Consider the following 27,509-nt stretch of genomic DNA (forward strand, 5'->3'; position numbering starts at 1 on the left):
TCTTCAGGGAAGGCTCCATTGACAACTTGACTCTTAGTGTGACTTGTAGGATGAGCAAGGGTTTGCCAGATAGAACAGTGGGGAGGGCATCCCAGGGAATGGGAACATGTGTAAAACCATGACTGAGTTTTGGAACACAGTCTGCTGCAGGGGTCGTAGAGTCTGGCCAGGGCAAAAGTCAAAAACTATGTTGTACTACAACAGCAGAAGCTCAAGAGGCTGGCGGGGGCTGGATCATGAGTGACTCTGCCTGTGATGCTAAGAAACTTGGTTTTGAAAGGAGGAAATGGCAGTGGGATGGGAAGAAAGGGATGATTACAAGAAACACCTAGAAAATAAAATGAATGGATTTGGTTTGTGAAACGAGAGCAAGAAGGGGGAGTCTAGCTTTGGCTCCATGATTAGATAAACAGTGATTCTATTCACAAAGACGAGAAATTCAGAAGAATCAGTAGATATGAGGTAGCAGGGAGAAACAATCTCAGCTTGTGACATTGTGAGTCCCTGGAGCATGTAACAGTACTTGCTACATGGGGACTCCTCAACAGGTATTCATTCGTTTTTTGAGTTGAATGAGACAAATACATGAGTGAATGAATAATGGGTGTGGATGTGGACACTCAGATTCAGATATTTCGTGGGGATTTGGATATCTGGGCCTGAAGTTTAGGAAACCTTGGAACAGAGGGTATAGATTTTGGACTTACTGGAGTGGACAGGATTATTAAGAGAGGTGCATATAAAGTGAGCTGAGAAGAGAGCTAAAGACAAAACAACTGACATAATCACTGTACTTGGTGAATTTGGGAATTCATTGGTGTCCCTTAGAAAGAGTAGCTTCAATGGAGCGGCGAGGGTGAAAGCCAGTTTGTATAGGTTGAGGAATGAATGGGAAGTAAGTAAAGATAGACAAGGATTTCTAATTATTCAGAAAACTTAGCCATGAAAAGGAAGGAGAAAAAGAGGTCCATAACTAGACTGTATTGTACAATTAAGGCAGGTTCTGTTGTTGTTTTTAAAGAGAAGAGGGTCTCAAGGACAGGGGCATTCTACAAAATAACTGGCCTGTGCACTTCAAAGATGTCACTGTCATAAAACACAAAGAAAGATTGAGGTGTTGTTCCAGTTAAAGGGGACAAAAGAGTCATTACAATCAAATGCTACACAGGACCTAGAATTTTCTTTGGCTGGGAAGGACATCACTGGGACAAGTGGCAAAATTGAATAAGGTCCATAGATCAGATATGAGTATTGTATTACTGTTAACATCCTGGTTTTGATAACTTTATTATAGTTATGTAAGAGAATGTCATTTTTAGGAAATGCATATTTCACTATTTAGGGGTAAAGGAGCATCATGTCTGTAACTTACTGTCAAATGGTCCAGAAAAAATCTTACACACACACACACACACACACACACACACACACACACACACACACACACGTGTCACAGTGCACAGGAATTTTTTGGTATTATTCTTGCAATCAAGAACTTTGGGGTATTCTTGTAAGAATTCTTACATTCTTCTCTATATGTCTGGAATTATGTCAAAATAAAAGTTAAAAGAAAAAGAGAGAGAGAGAGAGGAAGAGAGGGAGGAGGGAGGAGAGTCCTTTCATGGGCGGCCTTGCATTAAGGCTCAGCATTGTTCATAAGCTTTTCTTCTTCTGCAGGACCAACTCCAAGGTTATCCACAAATTGCCTGTGTTCCCTTCCTGACTGTGAGTACCAAAAAGGATGTGCCCCACAAGCACCATTAGTACAGTGATCATCAAATACTTTACACATTCTATTAAAACATTACCCGATAAAAATTTTCATGAAAGCAGACCTTTGTCCTGGAGACCTTTACTTACTTACCTGTGTATGACAACATCTTTTTGCTGCCCTACTCGGTAAATTCGGTCACAAGCTTGATCTTCAAGTGACGGATTCCTGTTAGAAGACAAGTAAAGCTCAAAGGTAATGACATCCTAGACCAGGGGTGGGCAAATCCCATGGGCCAAATGCAGCCCACAGTCTGTTTCTGTATGGCTCTTGTGTTTAAAATGGTTGTTACATTTTTAAAGGTTTGCAAAACAAAACAAAACAAAAAAACCTACAACAAAGAATATGCAACAGAGACCTATGTACCTGGCAAAGCCTAAAATATTTACTACGGCAAAGCCTAAAATATTTACTATCTGGCCTAAAATACTTATAGAAAAAATTTGTAGGTCTCTGTTCTAGTCTATGTGGGACTCAGAAAGCCCCAGATGTCTTCTTGCCCTCTCATGAGAAACCGCGATCAGATTGCTAATAGGAACTCTTAGCACCACCATCAGTTGGAAACTCTTAAGTAACAGAGGTTAAACCAATGCTCAAATCCTGTCACTAACTAGTCGAGTGACTTTGGGCAAGTCATCTAACCACAACCCTCCAGACTTCAGATGGCTACTTGGAAACCGGAGGGCTGGCAAATGATCTCTAATGCCTTTTTCAACTTTAATATTCTAGATTCAACTAAGGAGACTTAATTTGTCTCATTCTTTCTAGGTTCTCATTATCAATTCCAAACTAGTTTCTCATCTTACCTCTTTAAAATCTTGGATAACATTGCTCAATTCAGAAACCAGCATGATCCCCATTCTGCTTTCCTCACTCACGAGTATAGGGGAGTCCCAAGTAAGACCTAACCACGTTCTCCAGGAAGATAATAACAGGTTGGCCTGTTTGTACCCATCTGGGCTGCCTGGAGAACTAACAAATGACAATCTCTGGCACCAGTGCCTGGTGCAGCGATCCCTGACTGGCATCACTGAAAACTCAAAACAGGGACAAATTATGACGCTTTCTCCTAGCAATACATGAGTCATTCACTTCGTTTCTAGGAAGGATGCTGCCATACTCCCGGTGTTGACACTATGCGCAGTGAGTCCAAGGCTATGTGTTAAGTGTGTGTCTAACACAATTAAAAAATTCCTTTGCCTTTTCCCTTTGGAGTAACAGTTCTCCCTCTTCACCAAGGCTGAGATTTCCTTGGACGTCAACAAGTATGTCTGAAATACGGTGTTTTGAAGAGATAAAACTCTTCATTGAGTGAAGCAGCTCTTGGCCATAAGGAAAAGCACCCCCTACTCCGCTCTCAGTTTCCATGGAAACAGATGTTAGATTAACAATAAATAGTGAACAGACTATTTTAAATAGTCATTTGAAGCCTTGCTGGCTCAGGAATTCAGGGCCGGCAACTAACCCTACACCAATTTTTTTTCTCTCTCCTTTTTTTAAGTTATTTATTACTTTATTTATTTGGGGCTGTGTTGCGTCTTCGCTGCTGTGCGCAGGCTTTCTCTCTAGTTGCGGCGAGAGGGGACTACTCTTCGTTGCGGTGCGCGGGCTTCTCGTTGCAGGGGCTTCTCCGGTTGCGGAGCACGGGCTCTAGGCACGCAGGCTTCAGTAGTTGCGGCAGATGGGCTCAAGTAGTTGTGGCTCACGGGCTCTAGAGCGCAGGCTCAGTAGTTGTGGTGCATGGGCTTAGTTGCTCCGCGGCACGTGGGATCTTCCCGGACCAGGGATCGAACTTGTGTCCCCTGCATTGGCAGGCGGATTCTTAACCACTGGGCCACCAGGAAAGTCCCTAGCCCTACACCATTTTGATCTGTATCTTATACACATGGATGCACAGAGGCAGCTCCATGATATGAAAGGAACACGCTCAATATAAGAAGTCAGGCCTTACTGCCCCTCTGGTCTCCCTGCTATGCTGTGACAACTCAAGAAAAATCCAGAATCGTTACCAGTGCATGTCCAGAAGGAAAAGATGGTTTCCTCCAGTCAGGTTTAGACCAACGCCTCCAGCCAAGAGAGAGATTAGCATAACCTTCAAAAGGAAGCACACCATTAACTTTACACAGACTTGGTCTCATAAATCACCTCTCCTTCTTAGCAACACGCTCTTATCAAATTCCCTTCTGCTGTCATAAAGGCACTGTTTCGAAACTCTGAGATCCTATCTCCCATGCCTCACCTTTGAGAAAATTCTCATTTAACCTTTTTTTGGTGAGTCATCCTTAAAACATTAATTGTGCACCTGCCGAAATATACGAATACTACCATTTAGAGCACCACGGGTGGTTAGCTCAATAAACTTTCCATCAACCGGATTCTGTCTGTTCCATCAGTCCCCCAACCACTGCCATGATTCTTCTGCTATCACTCAACTAATGCTTTCCAAATTTGCATTATCCATAATTAGATGCCTTTGTTCTCCCACTTCCCTCCATCTTTCCTCATATCAAGATCCCACCCATCCTTCCAAGCTTGTCTCCTCCACAAAGAGTCTCTTGAACCTAACCAGTTATGTTCTTACTCTCTTTTTAGCCCTCACAGTTTATTCTCTTAGAGTATTTGCACACTTTGACATGTACCCCCAATAAATGTCGAAGGAATCAAAAACACCTGGAGGGGTCAAAGCTATGAATATTTTTGAATCGAGCTATGTTAAAATTTTCTGTATAATTGGGAACAATTCGCTCTTGATTACAGAGCTCTGCTCTGATCAGCTTGTACCTGAGGGCCCCTGGATTTGTTAAATGCCTCCACCAAGTCCATTCTCTGTTTGGGGTTAACAGAGCCATCAATGGTGGAATAAGTCAGTCCATGCCTCTTAAGGTGCAAGGTTACAACCTTCAGCATGCTGGTCCACTGAGAGACGATGACACTGGAAGGAAGGATAAAACAGAAAACCAATGCCCCCGAATAGATGAAACAAACTCATCTGCAGGGCTTTAACGCCTGCTATTCGTACGATTCAGCTATCAAATGTGGACGAGGAAAGGCCTTCTGCTACCTAAGCGTACACACTTCGGTGACATTATAAGATTACAATATTTCCAGCTATTTCTAGATCCAGTCTGCAACTTATTTTGTGCAAAATGAAGTCAGAATAAAGTGGTGGCTAAGCTAAAGTACTGGCTGCAGCCTCTGATTATCTGGGGCCTAGTGCTTACCCACAGGAGGTCTGTGCTCCTGCAAAGGGGTACAGGCCCCTCCCTTTGCCAGTCAGAACCAGAAGCTGCTAGGGCTTCTCTGTTCCCCCCATGCTGTGCTTTAATTAGAGTTTTATGTGTTTAGATCAAAATATTTCCGATCTACAAATGCACTGAATAGCACACAGTAAAGTCAAACAACGAATGAACCTCCCATATCCACGTCCCCAGCTTAGGTCCCCAGCTCCATGGGGGCTCCCGGTCTGACCCCACTCTTCTCCCTCCCTTGCCCACCTATTACTCTCTTGCTTTTCTTGAGATGCTTCTTCTCTGCTCTTACTCAGTTTACTCGGATGCTCAGTTTACTCGGATCCTCTAGGGATTGCCTTTTCAACCAGTGCCACAAACATTTTAATTAGAAATCAAAGGGAATCTGTGCTGTAACCTGAGTGCTTTCTACTAAGCATGACTCAAGATCCTTGATATAAAAAGCGAAGATTTATAACTATCTGCAATATTAAATTTTCTAGCGTAATTACAAGGAATGCTTGGATAATGAAATAACACATTTACCTCTTTTGGGACCCTGAATTTCTTCGGATTGCCTCCAATTCTGCCAACAGAGATGAAATCTGGGAAAAGATGGAATTAACATATGGAGGTTTAAGCAAATTTGCTTTTCTCCATGTTCTGAATTAAAGAATCGGTCTCCTCCAGAGCCTCTCGGCTTCTGGTCTTACTCCTCTCTAGTTCCCTTTCCTCTCTGCAGCCAGAGTGCTATTTCCAAAATGTCAGTTTCTTATTTTCCTCCTCTGGCTGAAGCCCCTGCAGTGGCTTCCCGCTGAGAATAAAGCCCAAGCTCCGTACAGTGGCCTCCCAGGTCCTTGCTACCTTGCCTTCCGCTCACATCTCCAGCCTCCACCCTCACTACGCGCTCTTCAAATGATGCTCGGGTGATACCAACATTCTCCCTCCACTAAGTCACGCTTTGTCTCATCTTTGTCCATTCTGTTCCCTCTGCCTAGGACAGCCTTACGTGTCAGCTTCTTGGACGTCCTCTCCAATCCCAGGAGCCCACTGCCTACATGCTACTATACCACCTTTTCTTTCTATTATCATGGTCTTTTTCATACTATATATTAATTGCTTATTAGTCATCTCTTGCTTTCATGGCCGGAGATGCTCCGAAGAGGCAGAGCCAGCATATGTCTGGTTCATTTCTGCACCCCTAGCACTCGGCATATTGCTGGACCAGAGAAGATACTATCCTAACATTTGTAGAAGGAGAAAGTGAAAGAGCTTGACCCAGTTTGAGGCCTGCTGCAAACGGTGTTGAAGAAGAGAACCTGTCCAGACTGAGGAATACTTGCTCAAGCTTCACGACAAGCTCTCTTTACCAAAACTGCTCAGGGCATATTCAAGTCTATGAGGGAGCAGGCGATAAGAACACAGGGGCAGGACTCTGGAGAGCAGCTGGCCTCATTCTTCCTGACCGCTAATGTGAATGACCTTTCCAAAGGCTCTAAAGTTCATCCCAGAATGGAGGAAGAGGACGAAAATTAGACCAAGAATCAGGAGATGAAGAGAGTTCTTATTCTGCCATTACAGGGCTGGATCACCTTGGAACTCCCAGTTAAGAGCACAGCTTCCTCATCAGTAAAAAGGGGCTGAGCCAGAGGAACTGAGGTGCCCTTAGCTCTTCCATTCTACGCCGTTGTGGTGCTAGTGGCAACCTGTTGAGGCCCCCGCGTAAGGCAGCGCTCCCACCTGAACAAACCCGCTGATGCCTGGGCAGGAAGACAGTCACAGGACCGTACCATTTTGAATTAGTAGGAAGGAAAAAAGCAGGTACACGAAGTGCCTGATGTCTTGGCAACTCAAGGTTGTGGAAAGTTCTCGAACTGCCTCATGAAAAACCTGGCGATAGGTATTTTGAAAAAAATGCAGTGGGAGAGCAGGATTCATGGGCTGTGAGCTGGGGCCAAATTCTAATAACGTTCTGTATGAGTTTAGGTTTGTGCTACCAAACAAAACTCCCTTCCTCACATGAAACCACCTTAAGTGGTTTGAACTACGATTAATGGGTTCACATTAAGAACCTTGTGAATGATGACCTGAGAATCAGACAAGTTGTTAGGAACACAAATTATTAGGAACATGAATTTTAACCCAATAGCTAACTGAGGGTGCTAGGGCCTGAAGTCCGGCCACATGTGGTGCCCTTCTTATGTTTCTCTCGGTTACTGATGGTGAAGACCTAGGTAAATATTTTTAAAATCTAATTAAAAGTAATTCTTTGGTAAAACCATTCCCCTGGCAGTGACCTCCTCTCCAGTTACGTCTTTTAAAGCCTTTGAAGAGAGGCTGAGGCAGCCTCAGAAAGCAGTAGAGAGGGAACCCAGCCCTCAGGGCAGGCGAGACCATGGGCAGGTTCCAAGGGAGCCAGGGGAGAGGCAGGACACACACCCCGGCCTTCCTCTGGTAGAACCCTTCAGTTCTTAAAACATTCAATGAAAACAGAACAGAGTGACTAACGAGGAGAGGCTGGTAGGAAACAAACCCGGCAGATGGAAGCCTCTCAAAAGCAAAGCAACTGGCGCCCAGTCGTATTACACAGTCTCGAGGCTCAGGCCTTCGTTGTTTTCCCAAAACAAACTGCTCACTTGCCTGGGCCTTGTGGCCGGCATACACCTGACAGGCTCCTTCCCCAGGAATCCATGCCAGAAATCTGCCCTGATGCCGGCTCGGTCCAAGCCACTCTCTGAAAGCCCACTATGTAGTAAGACTTCAGTTTTATTCATCAAATCAAACTAGAATTTAAGACTGGAGGGAGAATTTGACCAGCCAACATCTAACAGCTCCAGTTCTGCTGTCAAATGACTGGGCTCGCTTGGACAAATGTGGTGCTCTCACTCAGGGAAATGTATAAGGAGGCAAAGTCTTTCTACTAGAATAGAGGTCATCATACTACCTTGGTGCTCTCTCTCCTGTCGTCAAAAAGCTCCACATTGAAGCATTTGCCATTAAGGGAAATGGAGGCAGACGGCTCTGAGTTATGGAATTCGGACAAGGTCAAGTCTCTGAGCTGCTCTTCCAGGGAAAGGACCAGGCCTTCACTCTTCAGCTCTTTCAGATCCAGGGCCTGAGCAGAATCAGACAGGGGAAAGAGCAGATGGGCGGTTGAGGCAGCAAGGCATGTGACCTGCCAAAGTGCTAACTGTTTAACACAGCACATGGCAAAATGTCTCGTAATTTACCATCAGTATCTCCTCGGGTAAACCCAGATTAAAGTGTAATCTTGCAAGCTTTTTTCACCAGATCAAAAATAAATCAAGGGACTTCCCTGGTGGCGCAGTGGTTAAGAATCCGCCTGCCAATGCAGGGGACACGGGTTCAATCCCTGGTCCAGGAAGATCCCACATGCTGCGGAGCAACTAAGCCCGTGCGCCACAACTACTGAAGCCCGCGTGAGCCTAGAGCCCGTGCTCCGCAACAAGAGAAGCCACTGCAATGAGAAGCCCACGCACTGCAACAAAGAGTAGCCCCTGCTCGCCATAACTAGAGAAAGCCCATGCGCAGCAACGAAGACCCAACGCAATCAAAAATAATTAAAAACAAAAAAGGAATCCATTTAATAAATCAATCAACCAAATGATGGAACTTCTTAGATAATTGCCAGATTGCAAGATCTTTCTATTTTCCCCAGCTAGAACAGAACAGTTAATTAAGTTATTGATAATCAAGATGCAATTTGCTACCAAAAAAAGATACATTACTATAGCACCTCAAAAGAATAACATACTTCAATAAAAATTTTTTTAATAAAAGAAAAAATTTTCAAGTACCAGGAGTAGTTCTTTTTCTGTTCATAAAAATAACATATGCTCATTTTAGAAAATCTGGAAAAGTTCAGAAGAGTATAAAGAAAGTAAGAATCCTTGATAACCAAGGAGAAAATAAATTTTAACTGCTAAGAGAAAAAAAAAAAAAAGAATAACGTATGCCCCTTTTTTTTTTAAATTGAAGTATATTTACAATATTGTGTTAGTTTCTGGTGTACAGCAAAGTGATCCCCTTATACATACATACTCACACACACCTATATATTCTCTTTCAGATTCTTTTCCATTAAAGGTTATTACAAGATTTTTTTATTTTAGCTGCACCACGTGGCTTGCAGGATCTTGGTTTCCCGACCAGAGATCGAACCCAGGCCCTGAAAGTGAAAGCACCAAGTCCTAACCACTGGAGCGCCAGGGAATTCCCAGGTTATTACAAGATATTGAGTTTAGTTCCCTGTGCTATACAGTAGGTCCTTGTTGTTTACCTATTCAATATATAGTAGTGTATATATGTTAATCCCAAACTCCTATTTATCCCTTCCTCACCACCCTCTGCTATCCCGTTTGGTAACCATAAGTTTGTTTTCTATGTTTGTGAGTCTATTTTTGTTTTGTAAATAAGTTCATTTGTATCATTTTTTTTTAGATTCTACAAATAAGTGATAGCATATGATATTTGCCTTTGATTACTTAATATGATAATCTCTAGTCCCATCCATGTTGCTGCAAATGGCATCATTTCATTCTCTTTTTATGGCTGAGTAATATTCCGTTATATGTATATGTGTGTGTATACACACACACACAAGCACCACATCTTCTTTATCCATCCATCTGTTGATAGACATTTAGATTGCTTCCATGTCTTGGCTATTGTAGATAATGCTGTAATGAGTATGAACACTGGAGTGCATGTATCTTTTTGAATTAGTTTTCTCCAGATATGTACCCAGGAGTGGGACTGCTGGATTATATGGTAACTCTATTTTTAGTTTTTTAAGGGTCCTCCATACTGTGCTCCAGAGTGGCTGCACCCATTTAGACTCCCACCAACAGTGTAGGAGGGTTCCTTTTTCTCCACACCCTCTCCAGCATTTATTGTTTGTCAACTTTTTAATGATGGCCATTCTGACTGGTGTGAGGTGAGGACCTCATTATGGTTGTGATTTGCATTTCTCTAATAATTAGTGACACTGAGCATCTTTTCACGTGCCTCTTAGCCATCTATATGTCTTTGGTGAAATATCTATTTAGGTCTTCCGCCCATTTTTTGATTGGGTTGTTTGTTTTTTTGCTATTAAGCTGTATGAGCTGTTTGTGTATTTTGGAAATTAATCCCTTGTTGGTAGCATTGTTTGCAAATATTTTCTTCCGTTCTGTGGGTTGTCTTTTCATTTTGTTTATGATTTCCTTTGCTGTGCAAAAGCTTTTAAGTTTAATTAGGTCCCATTTGTTTATTTTTGCTTTTATTTCCATTTCTCTAGGAGAGAGATACAAAAAAATATTGCTGCGATTTACGTCAGAGTGTTCTGCCTATGACATATTCCTCTTAATTACAGATGTGCCTCTATCCAATATCAAGACAACTTTAAATACTTGAGTTTTCATACCTAGACTTAACACTAGTAGTTAAATAAGCTTTATGACATCCTAAAATACCGAAGTATTCATATATGGCTTCCTTTTTAACAAGATGCCATTTTCTATTCTAAAATAAAGCTTATTTAAACAAACCAGGGACTTCCCTGGCGGTCCAGCGGTTAAGACTCCATGCTCCTAATGCAGGTGGCCCGGGTTTGATCCCTGGTCAGGGAACTAGATCCCGCATGCCGCAACTAAAGATCCCGAATGCTGCAACTAAAAATCTCCGCATGCCGCAACTAAGAAGATCCCACACCCTGCAACGAAGATCCCACATGCCACAAATAAGACCCAGTGCAGCCAATTAATTAATTAATTAGTTAATTAAAGAAAAATAATACACAAAACAAATAATAAAAACTGTTCTCAACATCATGGGAATTATCTCAAGGTCAATAAAGATTAATATAAAATAAAGTAAAATAAAGAGTCTTCTCTTTCCTATCCCACCAGAAAACAAAATACACTCAAACCCCATTTTCCTTGATCCAGCAGACTGGATCCCAGTTTCAGGAGACTGAGGTGGACTTCTCCACAGCCCCTCTGGGGTCCCACACAGGTGACTTTGCTTACCGACTTCAGTAGAGAAAGATGACAACAACACTGGCGGAGTCTCAGCAACTGTGACAGTATGTGGGCGGTGCTAGATGTCTGCGAGTCTGCTGCCACGGAGAGCCCAGGCCCACTGGACCCAAACTCCTGGGCCACTTCCAAGAAGGAAAACAGACACAGGAAATAGTACAGGGTTTAAAACAGAAATATGGGGAAGAACCATGAACTAAATGAGGAGATTTTAAACTTCTTTGATCTGAGGTTCAATCATATAGTTTTAGCTCACTTCTCTACCAATTAGAGAAGTACGAAATACTGGTTTTCTTTATAGACCTACTTGTATTTTAATCAAACAGATTTTGAAAATAACTAAAAAGAAGTTTAGATCACCAGGTCTGGTGCCTGCACGTCAGTAGATTTTACTTTGGTTTGAGGTTCCAAGCTAAGGTCAAGTCTCTGCAATCAAGAATTCATGACCCCTCCCCCGCCATTTCTGTAAGTTTACCAAATCTGCATCCACATTGTCATGAGTTTTCTGTATTTGTAAGTGTCCCACTGCTTACCTCTACTGAATGGATTATCAGGGCTTCTTCCAGATTGGCTGCCCCGACTTTCATGTCTTTTTAGATAAGATTGCAGAGCTGACCTGCCTCAGATCAAAAACGAAAATGCACATAAAATGGTCATTAAGACTAAACAGGTTTACAATGATCAGTGTTTAACTGTGTTTGCGGTAGGACCTTGAAAAATTGTAAAAGCGAACTTGTTAAATGAAGGTAGGCTCACAGCAAGCATTGGGCAAAGGTAATAAAAAATAATTACTTTAAAAGCCAAACCACTTAAAAATGATTAATAAATATTAACAAAGATTAATATCAAATATTAGTATTATATTTAATATCAATTTAATATTAACATGTAATACAGTAACATATTATTAATTAGTATAAGTTAATATACTATTATAATATTAATAAATATAAGGTATACAAAGAGAAAAAACGTATTTACATTGGAAGTGAGAGGTACCAAATAAATAGGAGAGTAGAAATCTGGAATTCAGGGAAGGATAAGAGCTTTAGAGCAAGTGCAAAGGACAGATGACAAGAAGGATTACTGGGCAGTTTTTTAAAAGTTCCAATGAGAGGCTGGGTAACAGGTCAAAGGTCAAAGAGATATACTTTCCTAATACAGCCCCACGAGGAACAGAAAGACCTGGTGTACAGTGTGCACACCCTAGAGCTTCTATGCAAGGAAGCCAATGGAGAACAGGTTCAATGTGTATGTGAGACAAAGGTGAGCTGAGGAGAGGTGAGGAGAGAGAAAGGGAGGTTTTTTAAAAAAGGAACACAGATATCCAACTTGTCAATAATACCGTAATTACAGTTAGAGGAACCTTGACCCTCGACTCACTCCCAAGCAAGAACAAGAATAAAATAGATGTGAGAAGGTGCTTCTTCACGGCACACACCTTGATCTTGCAAAAAGGACACTATAAACATTTTCTTCATCTTCAGAAAGCTTTAAATGGTGCAACTGAAATTTACGCTGGGGGAGCACCACCTGGAAGAGTAAAAGAAAAAAGCAGCTGGGATGAAGTTATACAAATTAACTGAACATTAGGGAGGACACTCCCCAGAGTTGGCACCAGAAATCTAGTCAGGCTCTGGACAGCAGCTCCCACCCTTCCCTGAAAACAGGACTGCTCTAACACACTGCACACGGGACTGCTGTGACACGACGGGCAGGACAGCAACCCGAGGGCCTCCTCCTAGGAAAATGGGAGACTCAGAGGCTCCTGAAGCAACGCAGATGGCGGTTCAAGCCGAGTCAAGGACATGGTGGCCCTCCCTCCTGGCCTCCCCCAGGGACATGTGTCAATGGGATTACCAAGGGCTTGCCGGTGGGGTCCAGCTGGTCTTTTGTTCTCCTCAGCAAAAGGCTCTTGGTTAAAATATTTAACCGTTCTTCTCCTTTCTTTGAACCATTGTCAACCTGACTCCTCCACAGACTGAGTTCATCAAATGGAGAACAACGGAGAAATCTTTTTCATTGGAGAAGGAGGATAGAGAACAGGAAAGAAGCATGGGAGGATGGAGGAAAGGTTCAAAGACAGACATAAGGTGAAAAGCAAATCAGATTTTACATGCCATCCAATCATTTGTAAACGTCAATTTCATAGCAAAACTGCTAGACAGAGCAAAAGGATCCAAGTCTATAATCACATTATAAAAATGTGAATTTTCCCATTAACAACGTCTATATCGTCACAACAGGACATATAACCAATAGCTAGCATTCATTCCTAAAACTTCAAAGGCTAGTAAAGAAATTCTGTATCCTCTTATGAGATGACTTGAATTAAAACAAGTATTTTAAAATCAGCCTTCTTTTCTGTTTGCTTCAAATAAATTGTAGTCCTGTCCCCAGGCCATATGTTTTAAAGCAGAAGTAGCCCCAAACATTCCTGGGACTGAAGAAAGTTGACTGTTGTTTCCTTTAATTTAATTGGTCCCTTATTTTTCCATATATAGGGGCTGGATGTCATCAAAGTCCTATATCAGCCAATCAACAGATTATATCTCATAAATATTAATTCTTCTTCCCTTTAAAGGTTGACAGGCTTGCCACCTGCTACACAAGATAGTCTGGTACACACTGGAGATATGAGATATGAAATAATTATGAAGCGTTACCGACAGGGTTCACATCTACATAATCCAAAGAGTTTTACTCACTTCAGCAGTGAATACATGTCCAACAAGTTGTTCTGAATGGGGGTTCCAGTGACAGCCCAACGGGCTTGGGCCTGGAGCTTACACACAGCCAAGGAAGTCTGCACTCGGGGATTCTTAACATTGTGAGCTTCATCCAATATGATTCGAGCCCAGACTACTCGAAGCAAAGGTGATGAGACACCCTGGAAGAAACACAGGTGAAATCCAATAAGAGTATGGGAAAACGTGCATGTCATCAAGAAGATAAGGGAAAATAACAAGCAGGTATCGAAGACCCGCTCTTACCTTCAAGTCTGAGGGCTTAGATCAGGTACACTGAAATAAGAAATAAGCTTAAGAAACCAAGAGTGGTTGGACAGCTACATATAAAAGAATGAAATTAGAACACTTTCTAACACCATACACAAAAATAAACTCAAAATGGATTAAAGTCATAAATGTAAGACTGAACACTATCAAACTCTTAGAGGAAAACTAGGCAGAACATTCTCTGACATAAACCTCAGCAAGCTCTTTTTTGACCCACCTCCTAGAGTAATGAAAATAAAAACAAAAATAAACAAATGGGACCTAATGACACTTAAAAAAGCTTTTGCACAGCAAAGGAAACCATAGACAAAATGAAAAGACAACCCACAGAATGGGAGAAAATATTTACAAAGCGACCGACAAGGGATTAATCTCCAAAATATACAAACAGCTCAGGCAGCTCAGTATCAAGAAAACAAACAACCCAATCAAAAAATGGCTGGAAGATCTAAATAGACATTTCTCCAAAGAAGACATACAGATGGCCAAGAGGCACATGAAAAGATGCTCAACATCACTAATTATCAGAGAAATGCAAATCAAAATTACAATGAGGTATCACCTCACACCCGTCAGAATGGCCATCATCAAAAAGTCTACGAACAACAAATGCTGCAGAGAGTGTGGAGAAAAGGGAACCCTCCTACACTCTTGGTGGGAATGTAAATTGATACAGCCACTATGGAGAACAGTATGGAGGTTCCTTAAAAAACTAAAAATAGAGTTGCCATGATCCAGCAATCCTACTCCTGGGCATATATCTGGAGAAAACCATAATTCAAAAAGATACATGCACCACAATGTCCAGTGCAGCACTATTTACAATAGCCAGGACATGGAAGCAGCCTAAATGTCCATCAACAGAGGAATGGATAAAGATGATGTGGTATATACATAAGTCTACTTTTATATATAAAATACTAAGCCAGACACAAAGAACATTTCCTACTCTCAAGGAGCTCACAATCTAGCAGGGGAGAAAAAATAAAACAAGCATAAAGATCATTACACACAATGTATATATAGTAAATCCCACTGGATAATTCAATACAGGACAGTAGGAATCTAGTTGGTCTTGTTCACTGCAGTATCCCTAATACCTGAAATAGCATCTGGCATGGGGTAGTGTTACAACAAAAATAGAAATGAGGTTTTTCCTCTCCTGATAACAAGGAAAATAAAGGGAACAATGAACAGGGTGGAGAAGGAACATAAACTGGCCTGAAAGAGTTAACCAATCCTAGTTTTATTTTAACTGTTACTAATCTGTAGTGTCTGTAACTAGATTTGTCCTTCACAAAGCTAACCCCTAACACTCTCTGACTGTGTGAATTACATCCTGCACCTAACACTCTCCATCTCCATGTGAATTACATCCTGTACCTGGTGTTCACACTCCCTACACTCCCTTGTAGCAAATCACCCCTTGTAGCCTTCTGCATTTCAGAAAGAAGGTTGCAGGTGGATAACCCAGAGAAGAAGAATGGACCCAATTACCAGGTTGCCTGATGCCAGCTGTGACTGTTTTGAAATAATGCAGGAAGAAGAAAAATGCAAGACCTTCACTACTTTGATCCTTATCACCTACCCCAGACTGTGAGCCCCACCTATAAGACTTCTCCTGATTCCCCAGGGATTGGGGGGGGGCGTTTTTGAGGTGCTGGCCTGCTGTGTTCCCTCTTTGCCTGGCAAAGAATAAGACTACCCCTTCTTTTCTCCTCCAAACTCTGTCTCCGTACTTCTATTCGACATCGGTGCACAGAGAGCCAAGATTTTGGCATCAGCAGATACTCAATATTTGGGGAATTAAAGGGGTGCGCGGTGACATGAGCAAGCACAAGGTGCTAGGAGATGCCTTTAACCAGAGGGGGAGGCAAAGCATTCCATTCAGAGGGAGAACAAAGGCACAAGAGCAGGACAGATCTTTGGTACAGCTGAGCATGGGGTGCCACTGGGAGGGCTGGGGTGTGGGGGAAGAAGGCCACACAGGCAGGGCAAGACTGTAGAAGGCCTAATATATCATTTAAAGGGATGAGGGTTTTAGCCTCAAAGCTAAGAGGAATTACTGAGGAATCTGAAAAGTTAATCATCCAAGAGGAGGCAGAGTTGGTCATGAGATAGAGAAGCGTTCTAGAGATCTCCCCCGATACAGAAAGCTGTGAATATCCTATTGTACTAAGAATAAAAGCATCTGCAAAAGAGTAGTTCTTGGGACAACACTGTATTTTCAGAGGGAAAAAGCCCACAATATCTATGCAATAAAGCCTCTACTCTATGTAACTGAGACTACCCTGGACACAGCAACAAACATTCAGGTTTTTTCCCCTGGTTATCATTTAGCCTCTGGCCCACTGTAGCCTTATTATTTGCAACCCCTTTTCCTAGAAAGTGGAGGAAGGCAGGGAATAATGGCTTCATATGAAAATACTAGTCCTAACACGATATATAAAACACATCCTGAGAATATACCCCCAGAACTCTCAAATAAACACTGTAACAAGTGAAGCTTTCCTTTATTCATGAGATATGACCACCACCACAACTGCAATGTAGTTATTGTTTCTAAAACACAGCAAACTACTGTACCATCTCCACCTTTATTGCTGAGGAGGTTGTCTAGAGTTAAAAGAGAAGGGACAGAGGAAAAAACTCTCTGTTTCCACAGGTGAAACAGTTCGAATGTTCATGATCTTACGGGAGGGTACCTTTGCCATCTCTAGTGCTGTGAAAAGACTCCTATTAAACGATCCGTGGTTCCAACCCTACTTCCCTGGCAGCACCCACGCCTCACCTTCACACTGAGGTTTGCACCTGGCATCTCTCCCTCTTCCTTCTTTGTGGGAATCTCCTTGGCCAGAAGGCTGTAGGTAGTGACCACGATGTCATATGTGGAGAGGCTGCATAGATATAACACAGAGCAAAAGTTAAACCATCCCGCCACGACTCTGACAATGTGAGACAGAATTGGTTCCTTCACAAAAATGCCTACGGCTGGAAGGATAGACAGCAGAACTCATTAATTTATGTCCTTAATTCACACACACATGACTCTGGAGAGGTAAATTTTATACACCTGACTTCCTTATTGCTTACCACTGGTCATTTTTACAGATTATTCGCTATAACTAGAACAGCCTCCCTCTTCCCAGCCAAGTCAGAAAAGATCATCTCTGGTGGGGTCATATTAAGCTTGAAGTGATCTGGCAAGAACAGAAAGCCAGGCAGGGTTGGAAGTTAATATTTAGTTAATTTGACATAGATGACATTAAAGTCCCAATGAAGTAAGAAACCCTCGAAGTACTGTTCATCTTACAGCAATGGTGTTTTCTCCTCCTCATTCTGTAATGGATTTGTGAAAACCCATTCATCTAGCTTTGACATTTGGGCATAAAGATACATGTTGTACACTTTCAGTTTACCTCACCTATACTCTTTACATGTAAAGATTCTTGATGAAAAGCACAATTCTTTTTCCAAGGAAGCTTAATATTGTGTACCTGAGAGAACTTCAATAAATACTTTTGATAAAAATCTATTTGGGGGCTTCCCTGGTGGCACAGTGGTTGAGAGTCCGCCTGCCGATGCAGGGTACGCGGGTTCGTGCCCCGGTCCGGGAAGATCCCACATGCCGCGGAGCGGCTGGGCCCATGAGCCATGGCCACTGAGACTGCGCGTCCGGAGCCCATGCTTCTCAACAGGAGAGGCCACAACAGTGAGAGGACTGCGTACCGCAAAAAAGAAAAAAAGGCCCCCTGAGCCAAGATGCTGAGCACCTCATACTGACTGCAATATTTCTGCACTTACACTTTTGCATGCTGATCCCGGTTTGGCCCATGATACAGATAGACTCTTAGTTTGTTGCTGCTCACACGTTTCTCCACCTCACTTTTCCAGTGATGGATCAGGGAAGCAGGACAGATGACTAGTGTTCCATGGGAAGTGAACTCAGAGGAGTCTTGAGAGGGGAAAAGAAAATCAACACCTCGTTACATTCATTAAATAGTTTTAACTTCTTAAAGGCATTACCTCTCTCCCTTGACTGACATTTATTCCTTCAATCAATATTTTTAACAACTGCTACTTCTATCTCTACACATAGCTTATACCTTGGAGATACTGCGGGTCTGGATCTAGACCACAGCAATAAAGTGAGTATCACAATAAAGTGAGTCACACAAACTTTCTCGTTTCCCAGTGCATATAAAAGGTATGTTTACACTACACTATAGTCTGTTAAGTGTGCAATAGCATTACGTTTTTTAAAAAAGGTGCATAGCTTAATTTGAAAATACTTCATTGCTTAAAAATGCTAACATCATCTGAGCCTCCAGCAAGTCGTAATCTTTTCACTGGTGGATGGTTTGAAGTATTGCAAGAATTACCAAAATGTGACATGGAGACGCGAAGTGAGCAAATGCTGTTGGAACAATGGCGCCAAAAGACTTGCTCAACACAGGGTTGACACAAACCCTCAATTTGTAAAAAACAGTATCTGTGAAGTGCAATAAAGTGAAGTGCAATAAAATGAAGTATGCATGAAGTAGAATAGAAAACGGAAGAAATAATCTTTTAACTCAAAACCATTATTTATTTTCCCCTACAAAAGTGGAAGAGAGAGAGGCTAAAGGGCGAGGAAAGTGGGTAGCACATGACTTCACTTTAAAAACTCAAAAAACCCCAATGTGCTTTCACAGTGGCCAGAATGTAGAAGCTGGATCATTTCCTAACTCATCCTGAGTTGATTCATTACAAGGGAGTATTATTACTTTTCTCTGAAAAGCATAACTTAATTACATTCACATTAAAGTATAAGTACAAAATTCCCTAGGTCAAGCGAACATTACTTTGGAACCAGTTAGTGCTGGAGTATGTGTACCACTGCCCCCCATCCCTTGTGTGTGTGAAGGTGCGCACATGCTGCTACTACACACAGGGACACAGGGTCCAGCTGCAACAGTGGTCACTAGAGGCCCTGAGAGCAGATGGCCACAGATTCCTTAACTATCTAACCAACTGAGAAATGTACATGTGTACATGGCAATTTACGTGGTGTTGGCTCTACATAATATACAGGACCTTTAAGGTACTTATACAGTTACTACATTTTAAAAACAGAGGTTGAAATAAGAGAAATTGTCTAGAATCTGGAAACTTCTGGAAGTTCAGAAACATGGAAAACAGTGTCTGCTATGGTGGCTAAAATCTGAATTTGTCACAGATCTTCTTTCAAAAAATAATATATTAACTAATTTGGATCTATCCTATAGTTATATCCTCAACATTAACAAAAATAATCATTAGGTTTAAACTAAGTTTTCTGGAGCCTTAGCTTTCTCCATGAAATTGTTCCTAATCACAGGTCAAGCTAACCTTATATTAAAAGGAAAAAATGATTACTTCTAGTTAGTGTATTTGGTGTCAGAAATGATACTATAGGAAAGTAGTCTAATGCTAGTTTTCCAATAAATTAAATATGACCAAAGGCATCCTTTCATGGCTGAAAAATTTCCACTCTCCGCTGCCTCACATGATTTAGGAAACAGCAGGTTTTTGAATACCATTTTTGGAAAGCCAAGCCAAAGCCGTGGTTTTGTCCTTTTCTTTGTTTTTCTCTTGGTTCTTCTGGGTCAGGATGAGTGCAATCATTGTGAGGGTTTTTCCTAACCCCATATCATCCGCTGGAAAATAAAAACACAAATAGGAGAGGTAACTATTTAAGGCAAAGAATCAGCTCAGCTTCAAGAGAAGCAGCCCCGGGCAGACACCAGCCCTGGTCCTCTGCTGTCAGTGCCATTCCAGTCACCATGCTTTGCCTCCTCTATTGAAGCCTTTGTCTTTCTTATTAAAATGAACACTAACTCTTGCTATTTATTTTGCGACCTAGGTCAAAGACATTTACTAGGACTTTCGTAAAATTTAAAACTTATTATTTAGATCTTATTCGAGTCTCCGTGTTATATTGTTACTTATCCAGTACATTCATTGATATCTCCCTCAGTTTGATGATGTTGCCTAGTCTTATTTATTTCCCTGCAAAAGCAAAAAGGTCCAGTAGATATAGCCTACCACCCACTTTACTACCACACTTTTGGAGTTAAGAGTTAACTCAAGGGCTTCCCTGGTGGCGCAGCGGTTGAGAGTCCGCCTGCCGATGCAGGGGACACGGGTTCGTGCCCCGGTCCGGGAAGATTCCACATGCCGCAGAGCGGCTGGGCCCGTGAGCCATGGCCGATGAGCCTGTGTGTCCGGAGCACAACGGGAGAGGCCACAACAGTGAGAGGCCCGCGTACAGCAAAAAAAAAAAAAAGAGTTAACTCAAGACAGTCCTCCATCCCCTTAACTTATTCATCAAAGAAGGTCATAAACTAGCAGTTCTTGGGTACCATCATTGTGCTGGTTACTGAGCTTATCCAATTTACTATTTATACCCTATAAAATATTATTATCCCCTTTTTAACAGTTTAAATACTCATTCTGACGTAAGCAGAAGTAAAATGTCACAGCATGGGCTCTGGTTCTGCCACTGTGCAGAGCTAACACAGCAGCTGACTACTCTCCTTTGGAAGGTCAGCTTACAAGGCTGGCCCTTGGCTGGCATCTGGGAACTTGGATTTCAGGAGGGGTCCCCCCATTCCCAGACTGGGTAAGAGTGGCTCACTGTGCCTAAACTGCTTGTACCAATAGTACAGTTTATGCTGAACACCTGCTTTCCTTCTGGAATCTGAAATTTCAGTACCTGCCAGACTGAAGCTGCCTATGTGACCAGCCCCCAGTAAACACCCTGGGTACCGAATCACTAACAAGCTTTCCTGGTTGGCAACATTTTACATGTGGAAGACTTAAGCACACACTGAGTAACTCCACTGGGACAGGCCTCTGGAACTTGAACCTGGTTTCCCTTGGACTTTGCCCCAAGTGCCTTCTTCCTTTGCTAATTTTGACCTATATCAAATCAAATTGCTCAATTATTACTCAATTTATTTGACTGTAATAAATTACACCCACGAATATGACTATATGCTGTGCATCCTAGCAAATCATCCAACCTGGAGGTGGTCTTGGAGACCCAGACACAGCCACTTACTAGCCATAGTGGACATCTGTCATGTTTTCTGGAAGTTGAGCACCTTGGAAAACTTTAGCGTGACGAGTCTGCAAAGCAGAGCCTGGAAAACTTACTTCCTGCCTCTTCTGCAGCTAAGGCACCGGCAGCATGACCTGGCTCTACAGAGCACTTACACTCACACCAGACTTCGATTCAGATGTGAGTAACTTTAGAAAAGAGGCTCCCCGTGAAACGCTTTCTACAGGAAAGGTTGGAGACGGCAGAGTTTGATTTGGGGGCGGCAGTGCTTTCTCCTGCTGCTCGATGGCACAGAGCAGCCATGACGGCTCTTACAGGACACTCCGTTGGTGACTTGGCTTCGGCCATTGCTCCTAGAAGTCCAGCCCGGCCCTCTACATCTCCCAGAGATTCTGTGGGCCACCACAGAATAAACCCTCCCTCTGCTTCATCAGCCACAGCCAGTCTCTACTGCCTGCAACCAAGACCTGACTGATCCTATGGCTGTGTACTCTGGAGCACGTGGCTTAAACTCCCCACACTGCAGTCTCCTCATCTGTCAACTGGGGCATTAGAGTACCTACCCAGAGTTGAGAGGACGGAACGAAGCACTGCATTTGTTGGCTCTTAGCCTAACACCAGACTCACCCAGGATTCCTCCTCGTGGCTTCTGACCTTCCCGCCATAGCAGCCAGGCTAATGCCTGCTTCTGGTGCGGCAGCAAAGGGATCTGACAAAGGTAATAATTGAAAGTTAAGTACCAGTTCCTGATGAGAGGCTATGCAGCAGCCTGGCCACGTGGACTCCATACTCTACTTGTTTATTTTCTCTAAGTGACCCTCCCAATATTCTAGTTGTCAGATCAGCCGCTCGTTTCGCCTTGAAGTCCTGGACTCCTCCCTCTCACCACACGTCCTGGTCTGCCCCGGACAGTTGTCATTGATGCCAGTTGTCCAGCATGTCTATCAAGAGCTGCCTCTCTCGCTCTCAAGTGAGAGTCCTGCTTTGTCTGCTTAATCAGCCCAAGTCAGTTTCTACTGTTTGCAGCCAAGACCTCTGACTGGCCACCCGACTTTTACCAGCCATTCCACTGGCTCTTCCTCATTATCTCTTAAATGTGCCTCTCCTCTCTGTGGGCAATGTCCCAGTCCGCACTGCTAGTCATAAATTGATAGCCCTTTAACTGGGGGCCCACCTTCTAGTCTTTCCTTCCTCCAGTTTATCTTGAACTCTGTGACATAAAAAACCTTCACAAAACATCCCTGCTCAAAATTCTACAGTGATTCCATAATATCTCTTGAGCCATTCCAGTCTAAGTTCCTTCACCAATGCCAGGCTCCACAGCAAGGGACTCTTCCTGCTTAGTTACAACACCTGCTGCTCCCAGCTCAGGCACTGATGTCACCTGATCATCACTTATTAATACCAATCTCTGTATCTTCCCTCTGAGCACCACTCCCTCTAACTGGAGTATTTGGTTTCTATCCTGTCTCTAGGCTTGCGGTTTCTTTAAGGCACAAATAATAGTGCTGACCTAGAGTAACTTTTCCTTTATTTCGAATCCCTTTGTACTTTGCATACAGTCCACAGTACACGACAATGCACGTTTTCTGTCTTACAGTCATTGTCTAGTTGTCTTACATAGGTTGTACATGCACTTTCACCCCAACTAGTCCACTAAGAGCAGCAATTCCTTTGCAACCTTGTGACGCCTATTGAAGCTCAATAAATGGATCTGTTACTGCTACAGACATATATAACTGTATGACTTTAAGAAAAAAAAAAAAACTGTTGTTTTTTTCTTCTCACTGCTAAACAGAAAAAAAGAAAATACTGCAAGGGAAGCCACTTGAGCATTATTTGTAGAAAAGATATGTCAGAATGGCACTCTGATGGGCACGTTCACAGTAGTTGGTCCCCCTCCTCGTGGGCGCTGGGATACTGTTATGAGACACTCTGCCCTGTGGGCCTTCCTGGCTCACCTTCAACCCAGCTGGATCCTCTGCTACAGCTGTCTCGCCAGGACGTGACTCAAGTGATCGATGCAGCTCATCAATGGCTTCACTTGTGATTTGCCACACTGCGCGAAGGTGACCTTGGCTCATAGGGCCTGCGTACAAATCGAGATTACCTAAAAGTGCTGCGAGTATTATGTTCTGGCCAGAGCTGCAAAAAGGCAATTCATTATTTGCCAGATGATGGATCTATATGGACTAAAAATTCTTGCCTCCAGGTTCTCCTAGACTCACAGGCTTCATTATCCCTAGTCTCTGTTTGTCTGTTATTTTTTAAAATCACATTATCAAGTGTTCTAATAGAGGACAAAATAAAGTACAATAAAAAATAAGATAACCCATAATATTTTTTTCTCTTTCAGCTTTGAAGAGGTGGCAGGGAAGAAGGTAATACCATGAGAATTTTCAAAAAAACAAAGACCCCTGGGGCTGGATGCAAAGAAGAAAAGCCAGCAATAGAAGAGGTTGAGCAACAGGGAGTCTGCCGAAGTTTAGGCAGACAGGGAGAGACAGTCCCTACAGTGTGCGTCCCAGGCTGCCTGCACAGCACCGAGAATATAATACTTCAGTGCTGGAGCCTGCTCATTCTACACAGAGAACTTCTACTGAAGTTCATTAATAAACACAAGCACCTTAGCAAGTTGCAAGTTTAGGGATGAAGTATCCAAATAAGAGATTTCTAAGACAAATAAAAATTAATTATTCACTTAAATGTTAAAATGTTTTTAAATGAAAAGGTATTTTAATGGAATTCTTTCCTAAACATATTACATAACTTCTTACCTTAATAATCCACCATAACTTAATTTCTCTAGGCAACTCCATCACCATGGTGATTACTGAATGACGCTGTCACACAGCAATGTTCTTCAAACAGTCTGGAGCACAGCTATGCTGTGCCACTGGACCAAGTACTTTTTCTTTTTTTTTTAATGGAAGTATAGTTAATTTACAATGTTGTGTTAGTTTCAAGTGTACAGCAAAGTGATTCAGTTACATACACACATATTCTTTATATATTATTCTTTTTCAGATTCTTTTCCATTATAGGTTATTACAAGATATTGAGTATAGTTCCCTGTGCTATACAGTAGGTCCCTGTTGTTTATCTATTTTATACACGTAAGTATGTTTTCTCTGTGCCCTTTTAGAGAGACCTTTGCTTCACCTGGCACCCCATCTATTCCTTACCCGCTTGTTGACTACTGCTCTCCAACCTTTCTCCCCTCCTTTCCTCCTGTTTTCTCTTTTCTCTCCTTTTCCCTCCCTATATCTCGAGCAGTTCTCAGTTGGAGGAAAACTGGCTTTAGCTTTTCTCCTCGCTGCCAGCCCACTAGAGGTCCTGTGTCCTGGTCAGCAAACCAACCAATCATATTACATAGTTGAGGCTCTACCTGGGATCTTCATTCTGCGGGTGCTTCTGAATTCATTGTTTTCTGCAGAGTTCAGGATGGAAACACTCATTTAAATTGGGTGGTGCTGCTCTCTGAGTCTACTGGTCATGGTCACATAGTCCCCTGCTCTGCCTCAGTGCACATGCGCACACACGCGCGCACGCGCGCACACACACACACACACACACACACACACACACACACAGAAGGACTATAAACATATCTACTGGCCTGCCTCCCTCATCGTGATATGAGCTCAAGTTTTCATTCACAAACATTTACTGGATGACTCCCATACGCCGACCACCAGACCGACCGATCAAGGACCGTGAACAAGGTCACTGAACAGGGCAGACACAGTCTCTGCCCTCACAAAGATCTAAATTATGCTGTGTATAAGCTTAGCTGAGCATCACGAGCTTCATCACACAGGCAACTCAGAATGGTTTCTCCCTTTTCGTGGTTACAAAGGTATCTACGAGGCAGCATTTAACTCGTACGTGTAGTGGTTCCCACCAGGGCCAGGGCCTCGGATCTCACCTCCACAGCACTGATCAGACCCTCCAGCAGCCTCCTGGCGGGCAGCCTTCAGTCCTAGACAACCCAGAGGCTGGAGATCCCGGCCCTGCAGGGGTTTGGGAGGCACCAAGTGGGGAGGATCAGTGGTCGTTTTGGTGAAGTTACTCTGCTGTGGTGCTTGAGTGTTACTCTTCTCATTAGTGCCTGCTCAAAAAACAAGGGAAGAACAGATTACACTTCAGAAAAGTGAAGGAATTCTACGCATGAGGTGAGGTCAAGAGAGGGTGGGATCGCCATGAGCTGGGGAAGACTTCTGAGAGAACACAGCATTTAAACCATTTCTTAAACAATGGGAAAAAGACTTGAGTCCACAGGAAATAGGAGGAAGTTTTTATAAATCACAGGTATAACTTATAAAGGAAGCTCAGTAACAGATAACAAGATGAGCAAGTGAATGAGTCAACCTATGCTTTATTGAAACACCTCTCGAACGTCTCCTGAAGTTCATGCAAACTGCGGGTTTGGGGGCAGAACCCCTTTTACCTTGCTCTGGGGAGAGGGCCAGGGCACTCAGCGCATCCTCCAGCTCCTGAAGTTGCTTGAACAACTTCTGACCCTTGTCTGGAAGAGCCTGGATGTTCACAGATGCCAATGTGCTCTGGAAAACAGATCCTATAACATGAGTCGCTCCTCTCAAGTCATTAGAAAGATAGTTTCAGATTAAAATAGCCTAAAATGCTAAAACTCTGAAATCACGGTCTTTTAACTATATGTGTGAAAACCAGAAACTTTTTTCTTTCTAAACCCAGGTGACTTACCAAGCCTGAAAATATAAACATAGCAAAAGGCAGAAACTAAACATTCACCACTAAAACCCTTCTCACGTTAATATATTTAACTTGTTTGTGGTGTCCCTTATCTGCCCACAGCAATGCTCCAAACTTACAAACAAAACACAGGTCAGTAGTACCTTCTTTTGTTTCAGCTGTGTTGTGAGGTACACACGTTGGGCTTCTGGGTCTGAAGGTTCTCCCTTCTTGGAAACGCCTGAGTCAGGAGAAATTTTTCTTTGCACACTCTGACCAGGGAATTTAAGGTTCTTCTTCTTCTGTGAGTCTAGAGTCAAGTCAAAGAGCAAGGGGCTCCCTGGCTTAGAGGAAAAAAAAACAACATCACCTTCCTCACTGTCACCACTGCTTGTATCGGCGTCTCGCATCTCTCCCTGGGGGTGCCCTGTGGCCAGTGGTGCAGGCTGAGCAGCCGGTCCCTTTGGAGCAGGCGTGCCCCGGGTCTCCGGCTGTGCCTGCAAATGGCCCTGGAGCAGACTTTTCTGGAGGGTCTGCGTGCTTGCGTCCTTCTTTGCCTTTGTTTCTCTAGCCTCCCAGCTCTTGGGGTGCTCCTTGCTGAGGTGTCCCCCTTTCAGGGACTGGCTTATTGGGTGTTGACTGTGAACAATTCCAGGCAAAGGCTTAGTTTCCTTTTCCCTTGGAGGTTCTGATTCTTTTTGGAGAGAATGCCTCTCACCATTTGACTTCTCCTGAGATGCAGACGGTTCTCTCAGCTCATTCCCACGGACCTGTTTGGATTTCATCTCAAATAGGTTTCTTTTGTGCACCCCTTCAACCTCCTTTGCAGCACTACGAAACTCTGTCTTCTCCCCTCGCTGCATCTCTTGAACAGCCGATTGTTTTTCCTTTACCACCAGGCCAGATGAGAGATCTTCCTCCATCCAGCACTTAGATTCAGGCTTCTGTTCCTTCTTTTGATCCAGGAGTGGATCTCTCTTTTCCCTTTGCTTCTTATGAGCTGTCTTTTCCTCATCTTCACCTTTGATGAACTGCTTCCGGAGGGATGGTTCTTGATTCTTGTCAATTAACTTGAACGGGTTTCTCTGCTGGCTGGAAGGATAACGAGATATCTCAGAGGCATGCTGAGACTTACTGGTTACAGAATGTTCTTCGGAATTAGGATCCTAAAAGACAAAGGAAATAATCTTAATATAAAATATTAAAGCAAACTTAACATCTAGAATACCTTTTTTCAGAGGAAATGGAAACACAGTAAAAGCAGTCCAATTTTTCTGAATGTTCCTAGGATCATTTCTCCCTCTAGAAAGGACTGCCAAACTCACAAAGAATTCGTTTCTTAACAGTACTTTCAATGCTTGGTTCCTTCTCTGTCCGTGATCACTGCTTTTCCAGGCCTCAAGGAACAGTAGTGACCAAGTCAAAGTGTTTTAATAATAGCAATAGCCACAATGTATACTTTTCATGAAAAACTATTCTCTCAAGATGAACTTTTCCCAAAACCTAAACAGTACCCTATACTTGCTTTGATTTTGGCTTTAGGAAGGTTTCACGGTGCAAATCCAGAATCTTAAGTCCAAGCTATCTCCCTACAAAAACAAGTTTCATGACCTTGTAGAGTCTAGCTCCTCATATACTGGATTTCTGTAGGGTCTCTCC

At 42.8% G+C, this 27,509-nt stretch overlaps 1 protein-coding gene across 30 annotated transcripts in view; it reads right to left on the reverse strand.

Annotated features, from left to right (window-relative positions):
• Positions 1-27,509, reverse strand: part of TTF2 (transcription termination factor 2) — a 56,709-nt gene that overhangs the window by 16,587 nt on the left and 12,613 nt on the right. For 22 of the 30 annotated variants that reach the window (XM_049710041.1, XM_033436461.2, XM_049710083.1 and 19 more), the window contains exons 5-22: positions 26,015-27,016; positions 25,588-25,702; positions 25,066-25,248; positions 23,099-23,247; positions 21,765-21,846; positions 19,612-19,731; positions 17,858-18,008; positions 16,845-16,950; positions 13,745-13,926; positions 12,897-13,050; positions 12,478-12,569; positions 11,570-11,652; positions 11,028-11,161; positions 7,943-8,113; positions 5,545-5,603; positions 4,553-4,703; positions 3,781-3,863; positions 1,865-1,939 (exon numbers count right to left, since the gene is read on the reverse strand). In XM_049710041.1, coding sequence (XP_049565998.1) covers positions 1,865-1,939; positions 3,781-3,863; positions 4,553-4,703; positions 5,545-5,603; positions 7,943-8,113; positions 11,028-11,161; positions 11,570-11,652; positions 12,478-12,569; positions 12,897-13,050; positions 13,745-13,926; positions 16,845-16,950; positions 17,858-18,008; positions 19,612-19,731; positions 21,765-21,846; positions 23,099-23,247; positions 25,066-25,248; positions 25,588-25,702; positions 26,015-27,016 — 3,092 coding nt within the window. Of the gene's footprint in view, positions 1-1,864; positions 1,940-3,780; positions 3,864-4,552; positions 4,704-5,544; positions 5,604-7,942; positions 8,114-11,027; positions 11,162-11,569; positions 11,653-12,477; positions 12,570-12,896; positions 13,051-13,744; positions 13,927-16,844; positions 16,951-17,857; positions 18,009-19,611; positions 19,732-21,764; positions 21,847-23,098; positions 23,248-25,065; positions 25,249-25,587; positions 25,703-26,014; positions 27,017-27,509 lie in introns of those variants that run through there. The other 8 variants (XM_049710084.1, XM_049710086.1, XM_049710088.1 and 5 more) reach the window with 8 other exon arrangements.

Source organism: Orcinus orca, chromosome 1, assembly GCF_937001465.1.
Source record: "Orcinus orca chromosome 1, mOrcOrc1.1, whole genome shotgun sequence".
Lineage (NCBI taxonomy): Eukaryota > Metazoa > Chordata > Mammalia > Artiodactyla > Delphinidae > Orcinus > Orcinus orca.